A 23,574-nucleotide genomic window follows, 5' to 3' on the forward strand; every position below is an offset into this window, starting at 1 on the left:
GAGGGACCGAGGACGTGGATGTGGACAGGAACAGCAGGGGGCAGGAAAGAGACAGAGGACAGGATCGATGTAACTAAACTGTTTCCTAACAGCGTATGAGCATCTCCACATAGTAACCCCACCAAAAACCTGCCAGCTGAGGGTCGGACGCTTGAAAATGGATCCGATCCGGCAACTTAAAAGTCTGAGATAAAGCATTAAAATGTCCATAGAAACTTGTTTAGACGACTGCTGCAGCATAATCCTCCTCTGTTGCTCACCCTGAGGTTTCTCCAATTTTTCCCTGTTAAAAGGGTTTTCCATGGAGTTTTTCCTCAGTCGATGTGAGGGTCTAAGGACAGAGGATGTTGTTGTGATGCCATGTAAAGCCCTTTGAGACAAACTGTTTGTAAAAACGGGCTATACAAATAAAATTGCCTTGCCTTGCCTTGCCTAATCCACTTGACTGGCATCTTCCATATTATGTTCATGGTGTTGCCAAAATATGGCCGAATGCACACAGACAGGGTTTGTGTGTTTTTAAAACCTATGTCAAGGCTGCCTTTCACTCTTTCCTCTCCATTGTTTGGTGGTCGATGCCGATCAGAGCTGATAAATGCTTTATGCATCTACTGCAGAGTCATGTGACCTGGATGGTTGATAAAAGCCTGATGTTAGCAGGTCTTAGCAGTGGGAAAATAAAGGCTGTTGTAGGGAGTGACATGTCCATCCAAGGCCTTGTTTAATGGACGCTATGGTGGCACATATCTTGAATTACCTGAGGAAACATGCTCTTCAAAACTACATCCATCTAATTTTCTGGTACAGGATGATAATGATCTCCCGCCAAGTGGATCATGCTGCAGCAGTGGTTTTAGAAGTTCAAATGGATGTGTTAATGTTAAAGCGATACTTCACCCAAAATCGATAATTCACCAATTTTCTACTCACCGTCATGCCAAGGAAGGGTTCGGAGAACTTTCGGAGTCTTCAAAATGCTTTAGGAGTTCCAGGGGGGGGGTCCGACTGGCAACGGATTTTCATATAATGGTGGTGAATGGAGCTCACTTTTGAATCGTCCAAAACACACACTATGAAACATCCAGATACCTCCATACTGCTCGTCTGTACTGACCCAAGTGTCCTGAAGCCGCCACATGAAAAAGTTGCTCAGAAAAAATTAATGTGATCTCTGTTTTTAGCCTTGTTGTAGTAGCATGTCCCAGTGGCTCTGTTGATGTTTGTGCACATGGTTTGTAAACCACTGGATGTATGATGTAAACACGGAAGAACATCTCATGGAGCCACTGGGAGCTACTGCTACAACAAGGATAAAAACAGAGATCACATTAATTTTTTCTGAGCAACTTTTTCATGTGGCGGCTTCAGGACACTTGGGTCAGTACAGACGAGCAGTATGGAGGTATCTGGATGTTTCATAGTGTGTGTTTTGGACGATTCAAAAGTGAGCTCCATTCACCGCCATTATATGAAAATCTGTTGCCAGCCGGACCCCCCCTGGAACTCCTAAAGCGTTTTGATGACTCCTAAAGTTCTCTGAACCCTTCCTTGGCATGACGGTGAGTAGATGATTGGTGAATTATCGATTTTGGGTGAAGTATCCCTTTAATGCTGGCTTTTTTTCTCCCCCCGTGTTGCCTTCACTTGCCTTCAGTTTGGATTTTCAGTGGGGTATCGTTTCAGTTGCGGACCAGAGGGTGAAGGAGAGAGGAGGCTCGGAAAGGTCGGTGTTTAAGGCACTGGAGCCACGAGGAGGTGGCCGTCATGTTGGAGCCCTGCTGTCCCATAATCCTTCACTTCGAAATGGACCCTGAGCCAGAGAGCATTTGTTTTGTTTTGTGTGTTTGTTTGTTGTGTTTTTTTTCTGTTCTGCATTGTTGGATGGATGGAGCAGGGACTGGTGCCGTGGGCAGTCTGACATCTCTACACTGAGCTTAGTGACATACAGTATTTACACAAAAAAACGCAACCCACTCACTCACTCACTCACTCACTCACAGGCAGCGTCGCACAGACATGCGGCTGTGCACACGCCAGGTGCTCACACACAGTTAACACACACACACATACATGTACAGACAGACACACACACATAGAAACAAACGGTGGTGGTGTTGGTGTTGGTGCGTTTTTTTCGGGGTCACAGTCACAAACAAAGTCCTCTTTAAAGTGAGTGGAAAAGTCCCTCCTTCCTCTCTCTCTAAAAGAATAGTGCAGATGACAGGATTCTCTCTTTCCTCCTCTCTTCTCTGTCGGCTTTTTTTTGCTTGTTTTTTTGTGTTGTTTTTAAAGAAAGGATAGAGGTTCTCTAAGCACAGGACAGATAGCTGTGATGGACAGGAGTCTTGGCCGGCTGCTCCACCCTTTCCCCCCCTCCTCCCCCCTCAGAAATGGGACCTGAAATCAAAGGTCCAGAGCTCCTTCAAATGTTTACATAAAACTACATGCAAGAGCAAAGTAGGCTCTCTTTCTTTCTTTCTATCTTTCCTTCTCTCTCTTCTCCCTCTCCCCACTTTTATTCGCTGTCTTCCTCTCTCTCTGTCCACTCGTCGTCGTCCCTCTGTCCCCCTCATTTGCTCTCCAGGTTGTAGCACTGAGTCTCGCCCCGCTCTCTGCCATCCAAGCCGGGCAGAGGTTGTCCGTACTTGTCCACGCACCAGCAGTATCCCCGCCTCCTGCCTTTGGATGGACGGCACTGCAGAGAGAAGAGAAGAGAAGAGAAGAAAAGAAAAGAGAAGAAAAACAAATTTAATGGTGCACAAAGTTGAACTGAGATGAACGAAGGCGCGCGCGGCCTTCGGGGGAGAAGGAGCGAACAGTCAGGTGGCGCCAGCAGCAGCAGCAGCAGCAGCAGCAGCATCACTGGACTCGCTCTGGAGCAGCAGGAATGAACAGATTAGCATTTCCAGGGCGAGGAATTATTATCCTGACACGGCTTTATCAACACCAGCTTCGATGTGCGTGTGTGTTTTATAACAACACTCAATCTCTCTGTTGGCTTTCAGAGTTTGGATGCCTGTCAGGAGGCCGAGTCGTGCCTCAGCACAACTCCAATAAGACAAACATCTCATCGATCATGGACAGGAATGTTCTGCTCGGCTGCACATAAAAAAACCGAGTCTTTGTGCAGAAACTTAGCAGAGAGATAAAGAAGATCAGAGGATCAGTGCTGCGTTCAGGCGCCCCATGTGCAACCAGCATGCTGCACAGTTTTGTCCCATATAGCTACGAGCCGCGGAGCCGTTTATTTATCGGGCGTTAGGTGCTCCTCCTGAGCCAGTGATTAACAAAGCAGATCATTTTGATAGAGAGAGGCTGGGAATGAGGAGGGCTCTGAGTGAACGAGAGTGAAGGAGTGTGAAGGTAAACATGGAGTTGCTAAAATATTTGCCAAGGCCAGATGGAGGGCTGCAGGGAAACCAGCGCTGCTATTCTGGGAAGCTGGCAGACACTCAAAATCATCTGGAGCTGATTATGGCCTGCGCGTGCACGAGCCAGCGAGCGAGCGTGCGTGCGTGTGTGTGCACATAAACACATGATCTTTAAACATGGAGGTGCACACAAAATGCAGTCGCGCAACCTGCTTCCACACATGTGCTCTCACACGCATGTTGTACGCAGTAATATCAGATGTCCCGCAGGGGGCTGGGCTTTGTAGAGTGGCAACTTTATGAGCTCCATTTGGGGTACACATGAAACGACACAGTCAGTCGGGCCAGGCTAAACTCTGGCTCGCAATAATCCTCCTCCTGCACATTGTCTCCTCTCCGGGGGGTCGGGGGGAGCGGTGGTGACAGATCGGAGAGGAGAGCAGAGCCGAGACATGCCTCTGTTGTCTGTGCATTTACAGTCTTTAAGTTTATATAAACAGATTGATTGATTGATAGATTGATTGATTGGTTTTCCCGCTCTCCTGACAGCGCTACACTGAGTCATGGTTCCTTCAGTGAACAACGTATAAACTGTTGCTGTGTTTTCAACTAATGATGCAGGAAAACAAACTTTTATGTTCTCATGATCTCGAGGAAAATTTGCTATCTCTGGGAAAATGTATGAATGTGTGGTCACTTTGGGCTTCCGTACTTTTCTGCCACCTGCTGACTTTCACCGTTTACTCTTTGGGATGAAACTTAACTTAACTAGAACCAGTGATTTTACGTTTATTTCCACTTATTACAACTTCTGCTTTACATCTTTGTCTCATGTAATTATTGTTATTATTTTCCATTAAAGTGACTACGAGGAGTTTTGGAAAGCGACACTACATTTCCCATGAGCCTCCGCGTGCACGGTGAAATTCTTCTTTATCGAAAATGGACCCATTAACAAGTGTGGGTAACGTAGATTCATCCACATTACAGTAATATGAGACTTTTTTATAACCAAATACAAACTCCTCGTTGTCCCTTTAATTTCCATAGGATTTGAAAATCTATTTTTGATCCTTTGCATAAAGCATCAATTCTACAGTACATGAGTGTATTTTAATATTGAGAAAAAGTGGATGGAAACCAATGGTTTCCAGAGACCGCTTGAAATCATTAAGACTGTACGTGATGCGTTCACTTGCACTTGCAATAGTTTCAACAGATTCAAGGATCAATAGCACTCTCATGTCAGAGCTCTGGCCAGAAGACGGTTAGCCTAGCTTAGCATGAAGACTGGAAACAACCACACAGACTCTCTGCTCAGAAACACACCCACCAACTCTTCTTCTAATCTTTACTCGGCTCAGATGTCAAAATGTAAAAACAAAACAAAACAAAACAAAACAGTCATTTGTGGTTCATGGAGAGTTTGGTGCTGTCACGACTGCCTGCAGTCTCTGTGACCACAGTTTATCCACCGACACTGTTTGTTGAGAAACGTTTCACTACACCGCAGTGTGTGTGTGTGTGTGTGTGTGTGTGTGTGTGTGTGTAGAGGAGATATTTTCCAAAATATAGTCATGTTTAACCACAGTTTCCCAAATGGTTACCAACTAGTCTTAGTTGCCTTGACCAGACCTGAACCATAACAGTGACTCATCTCTGGAGCAGTGCACACACAGTAAATGAGAACATCTTGGTCGAACAGCGTGGGATTCATTGCACTTTTTACCCTGATTATATAAAAAAAAATAAAAGGTCTGTAATTTCTAAACAGCTTATCCGATGTGGATGTAAACACCCTGAAATTAAAGGTGAAATCATCAGCACTTTAATCTCATCATAGTCAGTCATTGTTTAATTTAAATTCCTGCTCCCAGAGGGGGGTGCAGTGCCAAAACACAACACAACTCCTCCTAATGCTTACAGACTGCATGGCAGACAGACAGACAGACAGACAGACAGACAGACAGACAGACAGACAGACAGACAGACAGACAGACAGACAGTGTATGGATGTTTAGAATGCTATGTAAATTGATAATTCTTACATTTCTATTGTTGTTATTCACCTGCCCAGGGACTACGGATGGAAAGTAGCTAGTAAGCTAAATCCGGTACAAGGCATCTCTTCTCATCTCGAGACTAATGTTATTTTGTACATTGTCCCTGATACAAATAAACTTATTAAACTAAACTAAAACAGTTTGGATGGATAGATAGATAGATAGACAGACAGACAGACAGACAGACAGACAGACAGACAGACAGACAGACAGACAGACAGACAGACAGACAGACAGAGGAACAGACAGACAGGCTTCAGAGTGTGACCAGGTGTCTGTTTCCTGTAGTCAACGTCCACGTGCAGCCTGAGAGTCTGATCAAAGGCAGCTTTATAGAGACAGAGGCCTATTAAAATACCTCACCAACTACTACTGCAGCAGTCTGGACACGGCCTGTTCTCACACACTCACATCATCCAGGGACACTCTTGAACTCAGTTTTCTTCCTACCTACATACCCTCCTGCTCCTCCTTCTCCTCCTCCTCCTCCTCCCTCTCTCTCTCTCTCTCTCTCTCTCTCTCTCTCTCTCTCTCTCCTCCCTCCATCCCCCCTCACGGTGCCATCGTCTGAGTCTGTGGCCAGCTTTCTATTTTAGCCTCGACCCAGCGGACGAGACTGCGGAGAGGAGCTTAACATTGTGTTCCTCTGCTCTGGTTAATGATGATAGAGTCCTGCATGTGCTGCCTGGTGTGTGTGTGTGTGTGTGTGTGTGTGTGTGCGCATGTGTGTGTGTGTGTTTGTGTGTGTGTGTATGGGAGGGTTGAAAAGCCAAAGGAGAGGCGGAAGGGAGAGGAAGAGCAAAATGTGCATGTGTGCATTCCCCTGTTGCTTGGCTACCTTTGAATTTCCGTTCAGTCTCTCTTTCATCTGTGAACTATTAGCAGTCATCTCAAGCAATCCTTTCTTTCCTGCTCCAATCCACACACACACACACGCACACATGCACGCACATACACACACATACACACTGTAGGACAAGGCAAACGACAGCCAAACTTCCACTGAGGACTGGACGTCACTTTACAGCCTCCTAAAGAAAACTTAAAGACTTGGTAGAAGAAGAGAGTTTGCACTTTTTCCCACATTTTAAGTCATTTTAACACAATCACACTGTTGTGTTGTGTTGTGTTGTGACCAGGTCTGTGTTTGACCTCTTGTAATCTCTACTACTGTGCAACATGGAAAAACACTCAGACCCAGCTGCATGTAAACAGGAAAGGTGGCTGGATTTAAAACTGTGAGATTGTAAAGAAAAGCCTCTGTGTTCATGATGTGGTATCAGACTGATCTGAAAACTTTGTTTCTGTCTGGAAAAAAAAAAGAAGAAATCACACAAACAGCAAAAACAACTCACTAAAACAAGTCAGTCGGCCAAAGCTTTGGTGACCTGACCTCAACCCCCTAACTCTTCGGCTTAGCTTAATGCTGTTGTTACTGCCCATTTAAAGTGATCTAGAAAAAGGTATTTACACTGATAAAGACGTAACACAGCTACAGCACAGTGTCCATGTTGTTGCACACACCAGTCAGTCAGTCAGTCAGTCAGTCAGTCAGTCAGTGGAACGACTTCCCAACCAATAGTTTGGAAGAAAAACCACAAGAATTGGCAAACTCACAGCTCCGTTGCCTGATGCATCGCTCTCTGCTATGTTTACGTCTGGCATCCGCACGGCTTTCAGGATTTACAGGCCCCTTAAAACTGAGACTTTTGGAAACGCTTCTGGCCCCGGTTTTTAGTTTTTAGTTTGAAAACTACACGGTTGATACATTTGGAAAAAAAAACCCCAACGTTTGCTTCCTGCCGAGGTCTTATCAGCCACAGCACGCTCTAATAATTTGCTGTATTTGCGAGACAACTCTCAGTCTTCCACCTCGTCTTCAGTCTGAGCAAAGAAATCTCTGGTTTCTGCACAAATCTGTGTCGATCTTAAATCTGAGCTGACTGAAGTCGTCATCTTCTGCCAGAAAACCTCCAACGTTACATGAGGTGAGTGGCTGATTCCTGAAAACATGCGTCCTTAAACATGCTGACTGAACCACAGTGTCAGACCTCGTGCCCTATATTCTGAACTGTCACTTAAAAAAAAAAAAAAGCATACTGCTTCATACACCCCACGCGTTCATAATGCTACCTCTATGGGGTGTGAATACATGTGTGTTGTGTTGTGTGTGTGTGTATGAATGCGTGCTCTTGTGATGCAGGTCTTTACAGCTAATAGCAGCGCCGCTGGGCTTCACGGACATTAAAAAGAGCCTGGTCTGACCGCAGGATAAACACAAGCTCATAAAATGCAATGTGTGTGTATCTGTATCTCTGTGTGTGTGTGTGTGTGTGTGTGTGTGTGTGTATAGGGGTGCATGTATATGTACTGGTGTAAAAGACAGGGTGCATCTGTGGGTGTGTTTGCACCAGAAGCAGCTGCAGGATATTACTGCAACAGTTAAATGAGAGTTTGAGTGAATTCAGCTCCAGAATAATTTGTGTTTGTTTTAGAAGAATGAAGCGACACAAACTTTAAAATAAGAGCCTGGAAATATATATATATATATATATTTTTTTTTTTTCTCAGGTGAGATCAATGTGTGTTAACTACATAAAGAGAGATAATGGTTGTCTCCTCCCGACTGTAAAATGAAAAAAACTCCTTCAGCGTAAACATAATGCATGACGGTGTATATTGCATCAGCTGTACACTGCTTTTCCAGATGCATTATGGGATACTATGAGCCTGTTATAATGTGTTTAATGATTCACACTTGTGCGCTACATGAGTGATTTTGAGCACACAGACAATGTGACATGGGAAATGATGTGAATTACACATTTAGTTTCTTTATTAACAGAAAAGTAAGTATTGACAAATGTGACTGATCAATTATCATCTATAACTAATATCTGAATGTTACATCTTCTCTAGTTCAATAGTTTACTGAGGTGTAAATGGAAAACATCTGAGTTCTTCAATGTTGGGTAAGACAAACATTTTTAAGAAGCTATTTTAAAATGTTTGCTGATTGTGATGGACAGGATTATTGATATTTCACAAACTCAATATCTGCATATAATCAAATGTGCATGTGTTTAAACGTGCTTGGCACATATATTGTGAAGCCTTGCAGGCATTTCTCATCTGCGAGAATCATCTGGTTGAATCCATCAAACTTTACAGAGTACAGAGCTGAGATACTGAAAGTTGGGACTGAATGCTCGTCCAAGTTTTTGTTGACTTTTTCTTTCTGTGCACAGCGGCTCCTAATCTTCAGTCTGTTGCAGTTTGCAAAACCAAAAAAGGGGATTTTGTAGAAAATGTGTTTGTTTTGAATAAGTTGAATACGTTTTCTGTATTAATGCCAAAACTCAGGCATCGTATTATTACTGACTGAGATTGAGAGATATTACTCTGACCTACATATTATGCAACAGCCATGTCCAGAGGGAAAAAAAAAAAAAAAAAAGGCTCCATCTCCCCCAGCGAGAAAGGAAGAAGGGATGGATTAGAAATCCAGGGAGGGAGCAGAACGAGGGAAAGAGACAGAGTGAAAATAGCTGTCTGGGTCCCCGAAGGTTGGCCAGTTATTATAAAGCCATTGTGGTCGGTGTGTACGTTTCCACAGATCCTTCTGAGTCACGCTCAATAAGTCAGCCCTTATGGGCCTGGCACTGTCAGGACCCTGGGAGGGAGAGAGGGAGAGAGAGAGGGAGGGAGGAGGGGAGGGTATGGAGGCACCTGGCTCACATCCTTAACCCACTGCCTCTTCCTCCTCCTCCTCCTCCTCCTCTCAAGACATACACACTAAACTCTGAAAGAGTACACAGACAGACGCAGACACTGTCGTCCCATTCACAACCCTCCGCTGGGTGATTCCTGGCCAAACAAGGAAGGAAAAGGAAAAGCCAGGTGGGCGGAAGAGGGCAGGACGGGGCAGAGTGATGGAGCGGTGCAGGCGGGACAAAAGACGAGTGGACGACTGTAGGGCAGGACACAATGGGGGTAATGATGGGTGGGTGCAATCACAGAGAGAGAAGGGGGGGGGGGGGGTAATGAGGGGATCAGTGTTGGGCAAAGCTCGGCCTGAACTGGGATACTGACTGAGCCAATTCATATAACTGCTGCTGCTAAAAATAGGTTTCTGTGTAGCAGCCCGAGGTCGGGGCTAACTGCTGCTGCTCAAACTTCTCCTGCAGGCCCGAGGCACTCACATTACCCACAACACACACACACACAGAGACACACACACACACACCTACAGGCTTTTCCCTCATCATAACTGACCTGTTAAACAGTATTTCACCCCCAAATCTCTTGCACATCAAGCAGCTGTTTGATTGGATTCGACTCAAAGCTGCATGTTACTCGAGCGTGTGAAGGTGAAAAAGTTACATGAGTTTCATGTTTTTGTCACGCAGAGGTGTGTGCATGTGGTCGAATTAGCAAATTAAATCCAGTTTCTATAGTTTTTTCAGCTTGACCAATGAGCAGCAGTGAAACGGTTTCTATTGTCGTTCAGATAATCGTCGTCATCGTTGGACTCAGCTAGTGTGTATATGTAAATGTGCATGTATTGTTTTGATTTTAACTTTGGAACTGCAGACAGACAGACAGTCCAAAACTAATTTCCCCCACAGGGACGATAAAAGCACATTGGATGGTTTGGATTGGTAACAGACCTGATTGATCTGATCAGTGTATTATATGTTTTGGCTTCCAACTTGTTGATCCACGAGAGAAAAACAATGTTAATGCTGTTTTCATTCAGTTTGTGGCTCCCTCTCCCTCATTTACATAGGTTTGCTCCAGTGTAACTCTGTTGGACTGACAAAGGAAGGAAAGTGAGTCATTATTCATAAGTAGCTTTTGTCCTTTCTCTAGTTATTTATATTTATTTTATTCAGATTTTGCAAGAGTTTCCTGCAGCGCTGCACAGAGGCCGAGTTATTTATCTATTGTTGCAAATGTTGCAAGTGTCTGAACCATATTTGGGGAATTGCTGCAAAAAAAATATGATTTGTTCATGCAAACATGAGGATTTATTGGACGATTCATTGGTTTTACTTCCTAATATCGGCATCGACATCGGTCCCAAAGGGCCCATATCAGTTGGCTCTAACAGGAGGAATCCAATCTGACCACATGGCCTCGGTTCTCAGAGACTTTTCCAGGACCCAGAAACCGTCTGGAGCTCAACCAGATCAATCTCTTTCCAGTTTCAGGAGTTATCCGCCAAAAACACACACCACCCCTTTCCCTCAACCTCCCAATCTGGAAGTGCACGGGGCTTCTCATGTTGTTGGACTGAACGTCGCTAATGGATCAAACACAGTTCAGTTCAGCACAACTTCTTCTGTCCAACTGCAAAACAGGAACTGGCTACAGAACCAAGACCCAGGACAGAGAACAACAGGGATTTTTTTTTTTTCATTGGACTAAAAATGAAAAACAGATTTGACCCAGGAAAAAAAAAAAAGAAAACCCTCCCTCAAACCTGCTGCATTTTAATCTATCACTCGTCAACAACTCTGGAGAATCAGTCGACACCAAGAACACCAACCGACTGTCCGCAGCGTTTCATCATGTTTTACTAACTTCCTACTTTAGTTTCTGTTGACCTTTTGTTTCTGGAGCCACTTGGTCAAAAAACGAGTCGGTTCCCGGCTGAGAGGATCCATGTGAAAGACGAAACTCGTGGCTTTATCCGTCGTCCACCTTTCAACAGTTCCCGTCTTTACGATATTAAAAGATTTTGGCTGCTTGTGTGTCATGTGTATGGTAATTTTTTTTTTTTTTTTGTACTGCCGCTCTGCCTTCACCCCTCCACCACCACCTACCCCTGACCCCTCCTTCCCTCCCGTGCCTCCCCTCCTTCCCCTTCCTCCCACCTCCGCTTGCTCCCTTCTTTTCACAGTATTGTCACCCTAGACGGTTCACACGGTCTCCTCTTCGCTGTGTTTCCGGTCATAAATCTCTGCAACACACCGTGAAGGCACATCCCCTCGGATGGATTTAACACAACAACCCAGCACCCCACCGGCCCTCTGAGAAAAAAGGGCGACAAGGGCTGGCACACTGCTGCACATACACACACACACACACACACACAATCAAACACACACATACACATACACTCAGTCTCTCAGAGCAGAACTGACACTTCCCTGGTTGGTATTTGTTGTAGATGAAATCCAGGAAAAGAATAAGGAAGAGTTTGATTTTAATAAAAGAAACAATGAAACCGCACTTTGGAGACTTTGGGGAAAGAGTGAGGTAAGAATCTGAGAAGATGATTTTATTCTCTCTGTCTTGTCTCTGTGTGTGTGTGTGTGTGTTATGGCTCGAGTCGGTCTCTGACTCATGCTGCTTTTGGGGTTTTTTCGGTGACTCATGCGTTTCTCAGAATGGGCTCCAGCTCTGAGGAATCCCTCCGATAAGACTCCCGACCTCAGGAAACGGGACGGTGGTGCTAGTCACAATAGCAATATGAGTAATATGTCATCACTATTTAACGTTTATTATATATACTCACTACTATTATTACCTGTATTATTGTACAGCTTCTAGCCATATATAGCAGTGCAAGTGGTTAATTAATATTTTTTGCCCTATTCTAAGCACTTTAGTGATTGTAAGCATTTTATCTCGAACTCGAGACACGGTTGCACTTTTGCATTATTGTTGTACTATTGTATTGTATTTGTATTGTTATTTTAAGAATTGAACTGTAAACTGAATGCTGCTATTTTATAGCTGTGATAACATGTTTTTATTGTAATATGAATTGTAGTGTACTCCAGGGAACATCTGTAAATGGGAAATAAAATCTGGCTTGTTTACAATTCTGTATCACACAGTCTTGTTCATGAACTTGCAATGTCCCACCCAAATAAAATTGAATTGAATTTATATGTGACACGCTAGATGTCTCTCTCTCCTCTCTCCCTCCTCCCATCCATCCACTACCTTTCCCGTCTCGCCCCTCCTCCTCCCCCCTCAGGTCAGCACATGTCACCCACCAAACTACTCAGACAAATTTCAGCTTTCTTTCTTTCTTTCTCTCTCTTTTTCTTTTTTCTTCTTCCCGTCTTTCTTGCAAATGAGCAGGCTATGGGTGGCCCCGACTCGGCTGCACCACGGACAAGAAAAACTAAACCAGTGACAGCATGTTTGTTTTTTTTTTACCTCACCAACAGCACCCCACCACACCTACACACCCTCACCAAAACTACCGCCATCAAACAAGCGCCATACATACACTCCCCTGCCGCCACATCTACTGTGCCACACACACTCCCAGACCACATTCTTACATCCCTACCCCCCACACTCTCCCACACACCGCACACCCACAAACACACCTGACCGACTTCATTTCCTGTGAGGCATGAGTCAGACGGCTGCAGTGCATTTACCGGAGTAATACATGGTTATTAGCCATTCTGATAATATAGTGTTTATGTCGCTGTCAAGGCAACCCGAGCTGCACAAAAAAGGGGATTGTGTTATGTGTGGGTGGGTGGGTGGGATGAGTCCACGACGAGGATTCTTTGGAAGTGTTCAGGCATGCGGTGGGTCTATTTGCATGTCCGCAGGTGTGTGTATGTTAAAGTGTGCAAGTGCATGTGCGTGTGTGTGTTTAAGAGACGGTGTGTAAGAGGAGGAAACAGCAGGGAGAGCCATTCACCTGTTTTTTCTTGTAGAAGCCCTTTCTGTCACAGTTGGGTATGCGGAAGCCTCTCGGGTTGAGCACGTTGCTGATTTTAAGACTGTTCAGGATGCTCTCCATCTCCCGCCGACACGGCCCCTAGCAACGCGGCAAACACACCCCAACAGCACCAAGATTACACACTCATCCTTACACAATCACAGAACATGGAGAACATGAGATGACGTTGGAAAAGTCTATGATCATGAACATCACAGTATGAAACAACATAACAATAACATCCCACCTAAGCTGTACAGTATGATTATCTAAGTTCAAAATCACACGTCCTTTAGGCTCTTTTCTACTTATATTGAGCAAAAATGAGGATGGTCATTGTGTGTTTGTGGAAACTTTGCGGATTTTGACTGAAATTTGAAAATGATGACCTGTAAATTGTTGCAACACTGAGTACAGTGATGAACCCACTGTTTGGCCCAGATTGAAGAGTCTAAAAGTCCCAAAATGAGACGTCATCTCTCTGAAAAAAGTAGTACCTTCTCTGACAAAATGTTTGAGAGAGGGTGTAATTTAAAAATAACGATGTTTAAATGACAGTAGATAGCCTAAAAGGGACCCCGGTGGAGTCTCTGACCACAAATTGCTCTGCAGACCAGTGTTTTGATGAGAAATTCCCCATAGCCTACTGTTTGTATCTTGTGTTTTCCCCTGCACGTGCATGAGGCCGCACATGCATACCACCTACCATGGGATGACAGCGATATGCATTTTTGTCAACAGCGTAAGACCAGGGTGGTCAGACACTTGATATGCAGAGCTGGGATTCTGCAGAGTTTTATACCAACAGTGTAACTCAGACAGTGATTTCACTGATGAGTTGAGTGCTTATCAGTGTAAAATTAAAGAAAAGCCTGACTTATTCACTTGATAAGGTGCTGACTATGAACCTGATATGTGTGTTGTTATCTCTCTCTTCTGATTCTTGACATTTCAATGACCAAAATCATTAAATGCAGATGTAGATGTATGCAGATGGTTCTCTGTAATAGTTGGCCTATCAACAGTAACTGACTGTAGAGAGTTAGAGAATAAATCATAATAAGAAATGGAGGACCAAGCTAAGACATGTATTTTAAGCCTTTAGGACATGTGTGATTTGGAACCAATGGAAATTTTAAAACTCCACCAAATAGGGGAGAGTGGGGTAATTTGTGCCATGGGGCAAGTAGTTCCACCCCTGTTATCTAGAAAACTATAGAAGAAGTTGGTCATGTGACCACATATTCTTGAAGGGGCATCCATTTCACTCATCCTATCAAGAAGGGAGACACATGGCTTGAGAGGAAAGCACATTTATGTTCAAAAAACAAGTTTTTGCCCTCCAAAGTAAAATTTCTATGATCAAGGTTTTTTGATTGCCATGTTTGAACAATTATAGATAACTTTGAAAACAGTTCACACATGTTTTAGTGCTTTATGACGCTACACCATGAGTCTATACAGTTAGCATGATGCCAGCTCAAAACAGCTGGGGAATCCTTTTTTTTCAAAATGCTGGGCTTGGGGTAATTTGTGCCAAAGGGCCTGGGTTAAGTTGTGCCAGTGGCAGTGCTGTCTGCGTATAGGAGAAACATGGCAGTGGGCACTGATTTGCTTGAAACTTAACATGTGTGATGAGGGACCGCCCCTGAACACACCTGCCCAGTCTGGTTGTGCTCGTAGCCTGGTGGATGAACAAAACATTGCGTTTCTTTGCGCCACAGCCCCCAGCGTGCCTCAGGCCTCCGCGACTGCATGGGGACAAGCGAGGGCCCGGTCATCGCCGCTTCTGGCTTTAATTTTGTATTGAATGTCTTGCTTTTATATAGCATTAACATTTGTGAGATTAAAATTATCTGTTTTACTTCAATTATCAATGGCACAATTTACCCCAGTGAATTCTCTCCAATGGCACAACTTACCCCGCACCGGGGGCAAGTTGTGCCAGATTTTTTTTTTTTTTTCTAAAGCTATATTTCTGAAACAGTTGATTTAAGATTCAAAGTGATTGTTCCCAGGGATGCGCAACATCCTAAACTATATGTACATATATTAGTTGGGGGCATTATTATAATCTCCTTGCTTTAAAGGCAATTTAAGTAAAAATTGGCACTACTTACCCCGCTCTCCCCTACCTTTTAAAACATATCTGAGACATGATAATGGCAGAAATGTAAAAAAAAAATCAATGGTAGAAGTTCATAGAGACATGGACCATATGTTTCTCAAACTATTGACACACTATTGATTTAAAGGGGAACTATGCAGGTCCAGTCGCTTTTCCACTGTTTTGCTACCCTCCTCTCGGCCATGTGCATTTGTTTTCATTGAAGCTGGCGAGAAAGCAATCCATGGACGTTATTTATCATTTACGTGTTACGATGTGCAGGCTATATTTGTGTAGTCTTATCTATCATAAACAAGAGATAACGGGTTATAGGGCACGTTTTTGTCACTGAGATGAGAGCTGGGACACCGGGTTGGCGGCGCTGATTTTGCAAAGTTGGTTTTCGGCCAAGAGATGCTTGGTGGAAGTTAGAGAGCCTCCATTCTCCCTGTAACAAGTCATTTAACCATCACCATCACAATTACTCAGAAGCTGTTTAATTAAGGTAAAAACTCTGCATAGTTCCTCTTTAAGATGTGAATTTGTTCAGAATTAATTACTGCAGGCAAAGTCTGCAATGTATTAGCTCGTGAGTAAGCTAGCAAGCAAAAAAACAACATTGTATAGCCTATCACTCCTAAATGTTTTCAACTGACACTTTTTGTCCCTCAAGTAAACGTTGTTGTTTCTGTTTTTGAAAGACTGACAGTATCAGATTTTATTATAAATTTCTCCAAAGTTAGATATTGTTTAAAAAACACAGAAGCTATTCAAGTAGCCAGAAGCTAACCAGCTAGCCACAGAGCTCGAGAGCTAACAAGTGTGAGAGTGGGGCGCGGGTGTGACGTCAGAGAGAGGCGACAGTGTTATTGTCTCAGAGTTCGCGGGTGTGAAAGGTAAATAAACGGAGTGTGTTGCTCAGCTCCAAAGAGTATTATGTTTGTGAGTTTTTGTCAGCAGAAAAGAGTGACTTTAGAAGCCCCATACACTTCGGAACGCTACACATTAGCCGGCTAACATCTTTCAGCCACTCGATCGTGACATCAGTTTTATCAAAAGTTGGTGATTAATTTTGCGTTTTGTATTTATTTACTATAAACCATAATTGATATTGTTGTGATAGACTAGCCTAGCTGTTTTATATCTATCTTGATACAATCAATCACTGCAACTTTGTCCGGAGCTTCGCCACTAACAGCGACCATTAAGTTAGTTACATTCCACATCTGGTACTCAGATTTTCAAAATAAGGGCATAGCTACATCTTAACAACGTTTGGAACGTCATTAAACATTACGCATATTAAACCTAAATTTGACATATCCTAACATCCATTGCCTCTAATGAACCTCTGCCATTATTGTGGTTCCCTTCAAGGAACCTTGTAAAAAATCTGAAAACACAACACTGCCTCTGGGTGTGACTTACATACTCAGTCTCCCTCTTGCTCTCCAGGGAGAAGTTGTGCATGTCCATGTTGGCTCCTCCCGACACCGACTCCACCTTGTAGCTCTGCGTCTTCCTGTTCTGATCTTTCTGGATCAGCTTGTTGTGCAGCGTCGGCCTGGTGTCCATGGAGCCGCGGCTGTGTCCGCCCTTCACAGTCGCCACGCCGGGCAACACCGTCATCGTCTGGGTCACGTTGGCACAACCGTCCTCCACCTGGTTCCCACTGTTCTCTGTGTAGGTAAAGGTAAGTTGATGATGAGGTTAAACATGGATCAAACATACTGAGAGATATTGAAGTTAGTCAGCATCTGATTCGTGGCTATTTCTTTGCCAAAAGTGAACAGAAAAACCCACCCAAACTTTTATTTCAACTTTGCAAAACAAAAAAAGTGTGATTTCTGAACGTCTTCCATTGGGACCACATCACATCGTCACACTTCCACATGTCAGACCTGGACTGGATTAGGGGGGAAAGTGCTGAAAGTCTCTTATCTACTGTCGTTTGAGGAAAATCAATGCTTTTCTGATTTAACAAATGTACCACAGGCTTCGCACATTTTTAAAAGTCTCTCTGAAGTCGTCCTGTTAATCTAATCCATGTTTGACGAGTTAAGTGTGGTGGTTTTTAACTCAGATCTGGTGGTTTTGATACAGAAAAAGAAGTGTAGTTTCCATTTGTTGTTGGGTTTCAAACTATAAAATAAAGGGTTCACAAATAATCCTTAAATGGGTTTTTAAAGAGCCTTCAGGATTTGATTATGAGATGCTTTTTTACAACTGGTATATATATCATAATCTACTTTTTCTTATACTCTGAATCGGAAGCTACAAATCAGAATCGTGGAGTTGTTTTCAGTTTACAGTTCTCAGAAAAAAATACCATAATACAATATGATGAATGCCAGCTTCTCTTGCACTTAATCCATCAGAGAAATCTACACTGCCTGAGAGTCGAGGGGCCTGTATAAAACAGAGGAAATAAAGTTAGCTCATTGCCTTGTGGGCTGTTTGGAGCCAGAAATGAAGCCAAGTAATAAACAGAAACATGACGATTTCATATCCACAAATTTCCACAGTGTGCCGAACCGAGAGATAGAGTCACAAAGAGGAGCTGAGTCTAAACAAGGCTTTTTAAGGACGCTGTGAAGCAGAAAATGTTGTGTATGTGTTTACATGAGTAGGGCGGGGAACAGGGGGGGTTTGGGGCTAAAAGAGGAGGAGGTTAGGGCAGTAAGAGGTACGGTGGGAGATAAGGGAACAGATGTATTAATAGCCCCTGGTGCTGGCAAAGATTCCTGTCAAATCGGGGACCATCTGACCGAGAGGAAGAGAAGAGGAGGGGTGGGAGGGGCTCCAAACACTCCTCCCTAATATAGGAGAGGACCAAACCAACCAGCCGCCATGTGCCAGCTGGTCTGCCACACCACCGCTAGGCCACAGTCAAAGACGTTAACTGAGCTGGGAGACGGCGGCGGCGTCCCCTACACTGCAAAAACTCAAAATCTTTCCAAGAATATTTGTCTTATTTCTAGTCAAAATGTCATTTCTAGTCAAAACGAATAGCATTATATGTAAAATCACATAAAAGGTAGCTTGTTTCTAGACACTTTTTTTTTTACTTCTTTCAAGCATTTTTTTTACTTGAAATAAGTAGAAAAATCTGATAGTGGGGCAAGTTTTTCTTTCTTATTACAAGCACAAAAAAACTAAGATTTTTCTACTTATTTCAAGTGAAAATTTGTTTGAAACAAGTGAAATTGAAAGTTAATTTTTAGGTGATGAGTCTTATTTCAAGTGGAAAGAGATTAGTTTTGACTAGAAATGAGACATTTTGACAAGAAATATGACACATATTCTTGAGTTTTTGCAGTGTAACAGGCAGACGGGGGGTGGGACGACGATGGGAACACACATGCAGTGGCTCACACACACACAAACACACACACACACACACCCAAACACAGTTTTAAACTGTTAACTCAAAGCAGATTTTGTGTTTGGGAGCTGCGGTGAGGGCGGCAGGCGGGCATGTCGGGGTGTAACTCGTGTGGGCAGGCGGGCTGGCAGCCCACCCTTTCTCCGTGACCACCTGATCAATTAGTGACGTGGTGGGGCTCCACAGTCTCCACAGGCTCTCCAGAGCTGTACAATAATAACATGGATGTCAACAACAACAGCATCAGCTGCGCCACGACCGGCACAGAGTCAGACGGCAACAGATGCTCTTTAACCTGGCGCTGCCTCCACGTGGGTTTTTTTTTTTCTAAACTCTTAAAAAATGTCCAGAAATGTCCACAACCAGGGACAAAAATATTGAGCCCTGTTTAAGATTCCTGCAAGCATTAATTTTTATTGTCAATATAAACTTTTATATAACCTTTCTAGGAAGTCTGGGGTGTTTTAGATAAACACATTACGCAATTTGTTTGTATAATGGCACAGGGGTAAACAGCACAAACTGTGGTGAGGAGGGCTTGTTAACGTCTGGGAGGAGGAGAGGCTGCTCTGGAGCTGCTGGGGGACTGATGGCTGCAGTGATGCACTATGACCAACAGGGGCACTGGGGATCATTTCCCATCTCTTTTTTCTTTCTTTTTTTTCCTCCTTTCCATCTCCAGTAGTGCAGATACTGTAAATAATCATGCATTGATCTCTGTTGTCAGCGCTGTAAGATGTAAATCTCTGCTCCAGTGTGAAAAATAAAGCAAAACAGTGAAGAGCAGGCAGGGAAGTAAAAGCTGAAACATATAAGGACTAAATGATAGAAAATTAAAAGGTAAGGCATGTAAACAGTTGACAGAATGAGTTTGTGGTGGTGGTCTGTGTGCATGTTGCTGGATGCATACATCTCTGTGTGTGCGTATATGGATGACAATGTGACTGCTGAGTGCTTGCACACACACACATATACACACACACACACACACATGCACACACATTACTGCGGCCAAACCAAATAACCAGGAAGAAGAAAACACACAGAGAGGCTCCTGGAGGCCTGACGTCAGCAGTGGCCAAACACACAACTGTGTGTATTCACACCGAGGTGGCATGTGTGCCGTCTCACCGGTGTGAGCGGCGGCAGGCATCCGTCCACCATGAGACACACCATGCAAATGAGATCTCTCCGTTATCACCCCGCCGTGCACACACACGGGGGCAGATAGATAGATAGAGTGTACACTCATTAATGACGGGCTCTGATTGTGCATTTTTAAATGTGTGTTTGGCTTGCCCCCACCTCCTACCTCCCACCTCCTTCTCCCCCCCTCCTACTCCTCTTGCCTTTACCACACAGCTGAGATGTTTTGGCCCACATGGAGCGGGAAAGCTGCAGCGCATATTTTCATGCTGTGCACAAAAAAAATCCATGAAGCTTTAGTTGAAGGAAAATAAGGACATTACAGAAGACAAGGACATGGTCGACGCTCAGCCTCAGCTAAATACTGTATACTTACAGTATGTATGTGGCATTCCCTAACTATTGGTTTGAGGGAGCCAGGCTGTGTGTATGTGTGTGTGTTGTGTGTGTGCTTGTGGGTGTGTGTTAGGGAGAAAGAGAGAAGGAGCAGTGTTGCCCTTTCTTAAAACAAACAGTCTGCACATCCCCAAACGACAGACTTTTGATTTTATTTTGCATTTTGCACATGTACACCTGGAGGGAGAGCAGTGATTAACTCACTGCTGCACAAACCTCCCAGAGACTCGTTGCTACAGTATCACTGCTGCTGCTGCTGCTGCTGCTGCTGCTGCTGCTGCTGCTGCTGTCATCCTCTCAAACTTTCAGGAGCCTATTGGATTTTTTGTAGTTGTTGATGCTGTTATTGTTTATCCTCAGATCATCACATCACTGTGTAATGTCAAACCTTCCCTTAAAAAAAACCCAAAACAAAATCCCCCACACAGTCAGGGTTGGTGTTTCTGCAGAACTGACCCCAAACAATACATTTTCCTTATGTTTCTCTGAGCTCTTGTGTCTTAAGTAGATCAGTGTAAGCACCTTTATCTCATCCACTATCAGTAAACCGCACTGGTCGGTGTTTCCATGAACAAGGGAGGGGGGTGGAGTGGAGTGCAGTGGAGTGGTGTTGGTGTTGGTGTTGGTGGGGGGGAGTCCCCAGAGCTGGTCAGCAAAGAGCACCACCTCATGGGGAGAGCGCCTGTCAAATCCACCCAATAACAACATACTATACACGTATAGGCTACACATATAAAAACACAACAAGCAATAATAACACAATTTATAATGATAATACTGATAATAAAAAGAAGGGGATTTAAAAAATGCTCTTTCTACCTTGTTGTTTTTGCGCCGGTATGAGAATGCTGTTGAGTCTTTTGGACGGAGCGCTGGAGCACACTCCCCGTCCCTCCAGCAGAGCTTGCAGGGGTCGGCTCTCCCCCGGCTGGTGCTGGCAGGTCAAGCCGGAGCCGCAGCGCGCCGTGTACACTCCACACGCCTGTCCCTCGCCGAGGGCGCACGTCATGCAGCAGCCGCAGCCCGGTTCCCTCACCCGCTCCGCGCAGTCCTTGGGCAGGGGCTTGCACTGCAGCAGCGATCCGGCGTCGCACGGCTCGCATCGGACCACCGGCCCCACGGTGCCGACGAGCCGGGCGACCGCAGCCAGCGCGGCGGCGAGACAAAGCATACACAGACCGGGCATTCTGCCGATTAAAGCTGGTCACAAAGGGACAGTATGTGAGTTGTCACGTAGGCTTAAGGGGACTCTCTGTGACACAGCGAGCCGGCTAGCCTTCTCCATCTGTATTTTCTTTTACGCGAACTTCTGGTTTTATATAGGCGGAAAAAAGAGCCAACAAGTCACACCCCTCCGTATGAATAATGTAAACGGAGAGCCCCGATATGAGGGACCGCTACATCCTCGCCCCGAGGAGAGAGAGAGCTGCTCCTGCAACTTAACTCTTTTTTAATCACTTATAATAATTTGCAGAGGTCTGTTCTTCTGCAGCAGCGCTCTTTATGCTCAGCAGGATCTGGAGGAGAAGAAGAAGGAGAAGAAGGAGAGAAAAAAACGAGAGGTGTTTGTTTTCCATCTTGAAATTTGGCCTCTTGTCACAAGACAGGCAGGTTATGTGAGCTGCAGATGGCATGTGGCTGGAGCTGGAGGCTGTTGGCTGCATTTCTCTTCACTGATCATTAAGAGAAATATTTTTTTAATATCACAGATAAGATGCACATCTACACACATACACACACACAGAAATAAGCTGCACCAGGCAGGGAGGGTTTCTTCTGTGCTGTGCTGTGCTGTGCTGACTGTTCCCAAACCTCTGGAGGTTTCCACACCACTGGCCACATCCCCTGCTGGCACCAGTGGTATGTGAGTGTGAATGCCAATGGTAGTACCCCCCACATGCAAAACATTCCTCTGGGCAGGTGTGTAGGTGGCCCCTCCGTATTAACCCACTAAAACAATAATTTCTTTACTGTGTGAGTGTGACCACGTGCTCGGGAGGGGGGGGGATGTAGGAGCTGCAGCGTCGGTGAGAAGAAGAAGAAGCAGAGGCGTTGCAACAGGGAAGGCAAACCAGGCAATTGCCTAAAGGGCCCTGAGCTGGAAGGGGGCCCCCAGGGATATGGCTGACATTGGTCCATATCGGTGACAACCTGATGTTGCCACTGGCTGTGTACATCGAATGTTGTAATGCATAGTCAACCCAGTATCATATATAAAAATGTAACCACCTATAGCGACAGCAGAAAACGTTGCAGTTTCAAATTATTCTGGCGAGATCTGAAAAATCTTCGCAACAGAAGCAAGCGAGTGATTATGTACATTCACTGAGCGAAAATTATGAAAATAAAATATATATTTCCCACTAGAAATGTAATCAAAAGGCATTTTTATGCAGAAACTACCTCAAAATATAGATTTTTCTACTAAAAAATGATAGAAATGTTTGCTATGTTTTTTGCAAAAAAAATAGGAAAAAAATAGTCTGAAAAAATGTAACAGTCATACAATTTAAAGCAGAAGTAAGCGGAATATTTGTGTTAATATAAGTCTTAAATAGTTATATCTTCTGACAACAATCACTTATATAGAGTGTTTGGTCTGAAACACAGGTCTGTCAGTCACTCTGCTCTGCTCTGAGCCGAGGAGAAAACTTTCCTTGTATCCTACAACCTTTATCCAATGAGGAGAGAGAATGGCATAAAGGGGCGGTCCTCTCTGTGTGTGCAGCCAAGGGATGCGCGTGAATGTGGTGACGTAGGGACGAGGGCGGGGACTGCTAACTCCATCGGCTGGCAAGAAGTTAGCCAAAACGACCGGATCGCTTACTTCTGCTTTAAGAGCTGTTATTGTAAACCCTCTATGTTTTTGCACTTTGGACCGACGTAGCCAAGGTACGTTTTATATGAGACTTTGTTGGCAAAGTATGCAGAATTGAATCATCAATGGTTTGGTATTTTTGGATTTATTAACAGTTAAAGCAGATATCAGTGGCACGGCCGTTTCGGCTAATGCTGTGTTCAAGGCAGGCTTTTGAAACCGTAAGTTACAGCTTCAAGTCACAACTACGACTTGGTAGCGTTCCAGGTAACCCGTAGCTCGTGTTTTTACCGTCCTGTTGTCTGTGAAAGTTCCCTATAACGGCCACTCGTAACTTCCGACCCGTGAACTCGTACCAGATCGAACTGGTATGACTTCACAGGAAGGAAAAACACAAAGTACGAGTTTCCTTGAACGCACCATGAGTTAGCAGCCCCCGCCCTTGTCAGGCATCAATTGGTCCTCGTGCTACGTCACCACATTCACGCGCATCCCTTGGCTGCACACACAGCCCTTCATGCCGTTCTCTCCCCTCATTGGATAACACTTGTATCCCACAAGGAAAATTTTCTCCTCGGGTTACAGCAGA

At 44.4% G+C, this 23,574-nt stretch overlaps 1 protein-coding gene across 1 annotated transcript; it reads right to left on the minus strand.

Annotated features, from left to right (window-relative positions):
- Positions 1-2,280: 2,280 nt before the first annotated feature.
- Positions 2,281-21,592, minus strand: igfbp3 (insulin-like growth factor binding protein 3). Its single transcript, XM_085775101.1, has 4 exons — positions 20,987-21,592; positions 16,669-16,919; positions 13,113-13,232; positions 2,281-2,695 (listed from the first exon to the last, which is right to left on the minus strand). Exons 1-4 carry the CDS (start codon positions 21,351-21,353, stop codon positions 2,570-2,572), a joined length of 864 nt encoding a protein of 287 aa, XP_085631227.1. The 5' UTR covers positions 21,354-21,592; the 3' UTR covers positions 2,281-2,569.
- Between the last annotated feature and the right edge of the window lie 1,982 nt (positions 21,593-23,574).

This window comes from Trachurus japonicus, chromosome 4 (genome assembly GCF_045865225.1).
Source record: "Trachurus japonicus isolate A0001 chromosome 4, Traja_1.0".
In the NCBI taxonomy this organism is placed as follows: Eukaryota; Metazoa; Chordata; class Actinopteri; order Carangiformes; family Carangidae; genus Trachurus; species Trachurus japonicus.

Excerpts from the sequence above, each read along its gene's own strand:
- igfbp3 (XM_085775101.1), bottom strand. The coding sequence starts at position 21,353 with ATGCCCGGTCTGTGTATGCTTTGTCTCGCCGCCGCGCTGGCTGCGGTC. Across the intron at positions 16,920-20,986 it reads ACCGGCGCAAAAACAACAAG|AGAACAGTGGGAACCAGGTG; the intron begins GTAGAAAGAGCA and ends TTACCTACACAG. Across the intron at positions 13,233-16,668 it reads GCAAGAGGGAGACTGAGTAT|GGGCCGTGTCGGCGGGAGAT; the intron begins GTAAGTCACACC and ends CCGCGTTGCTAG.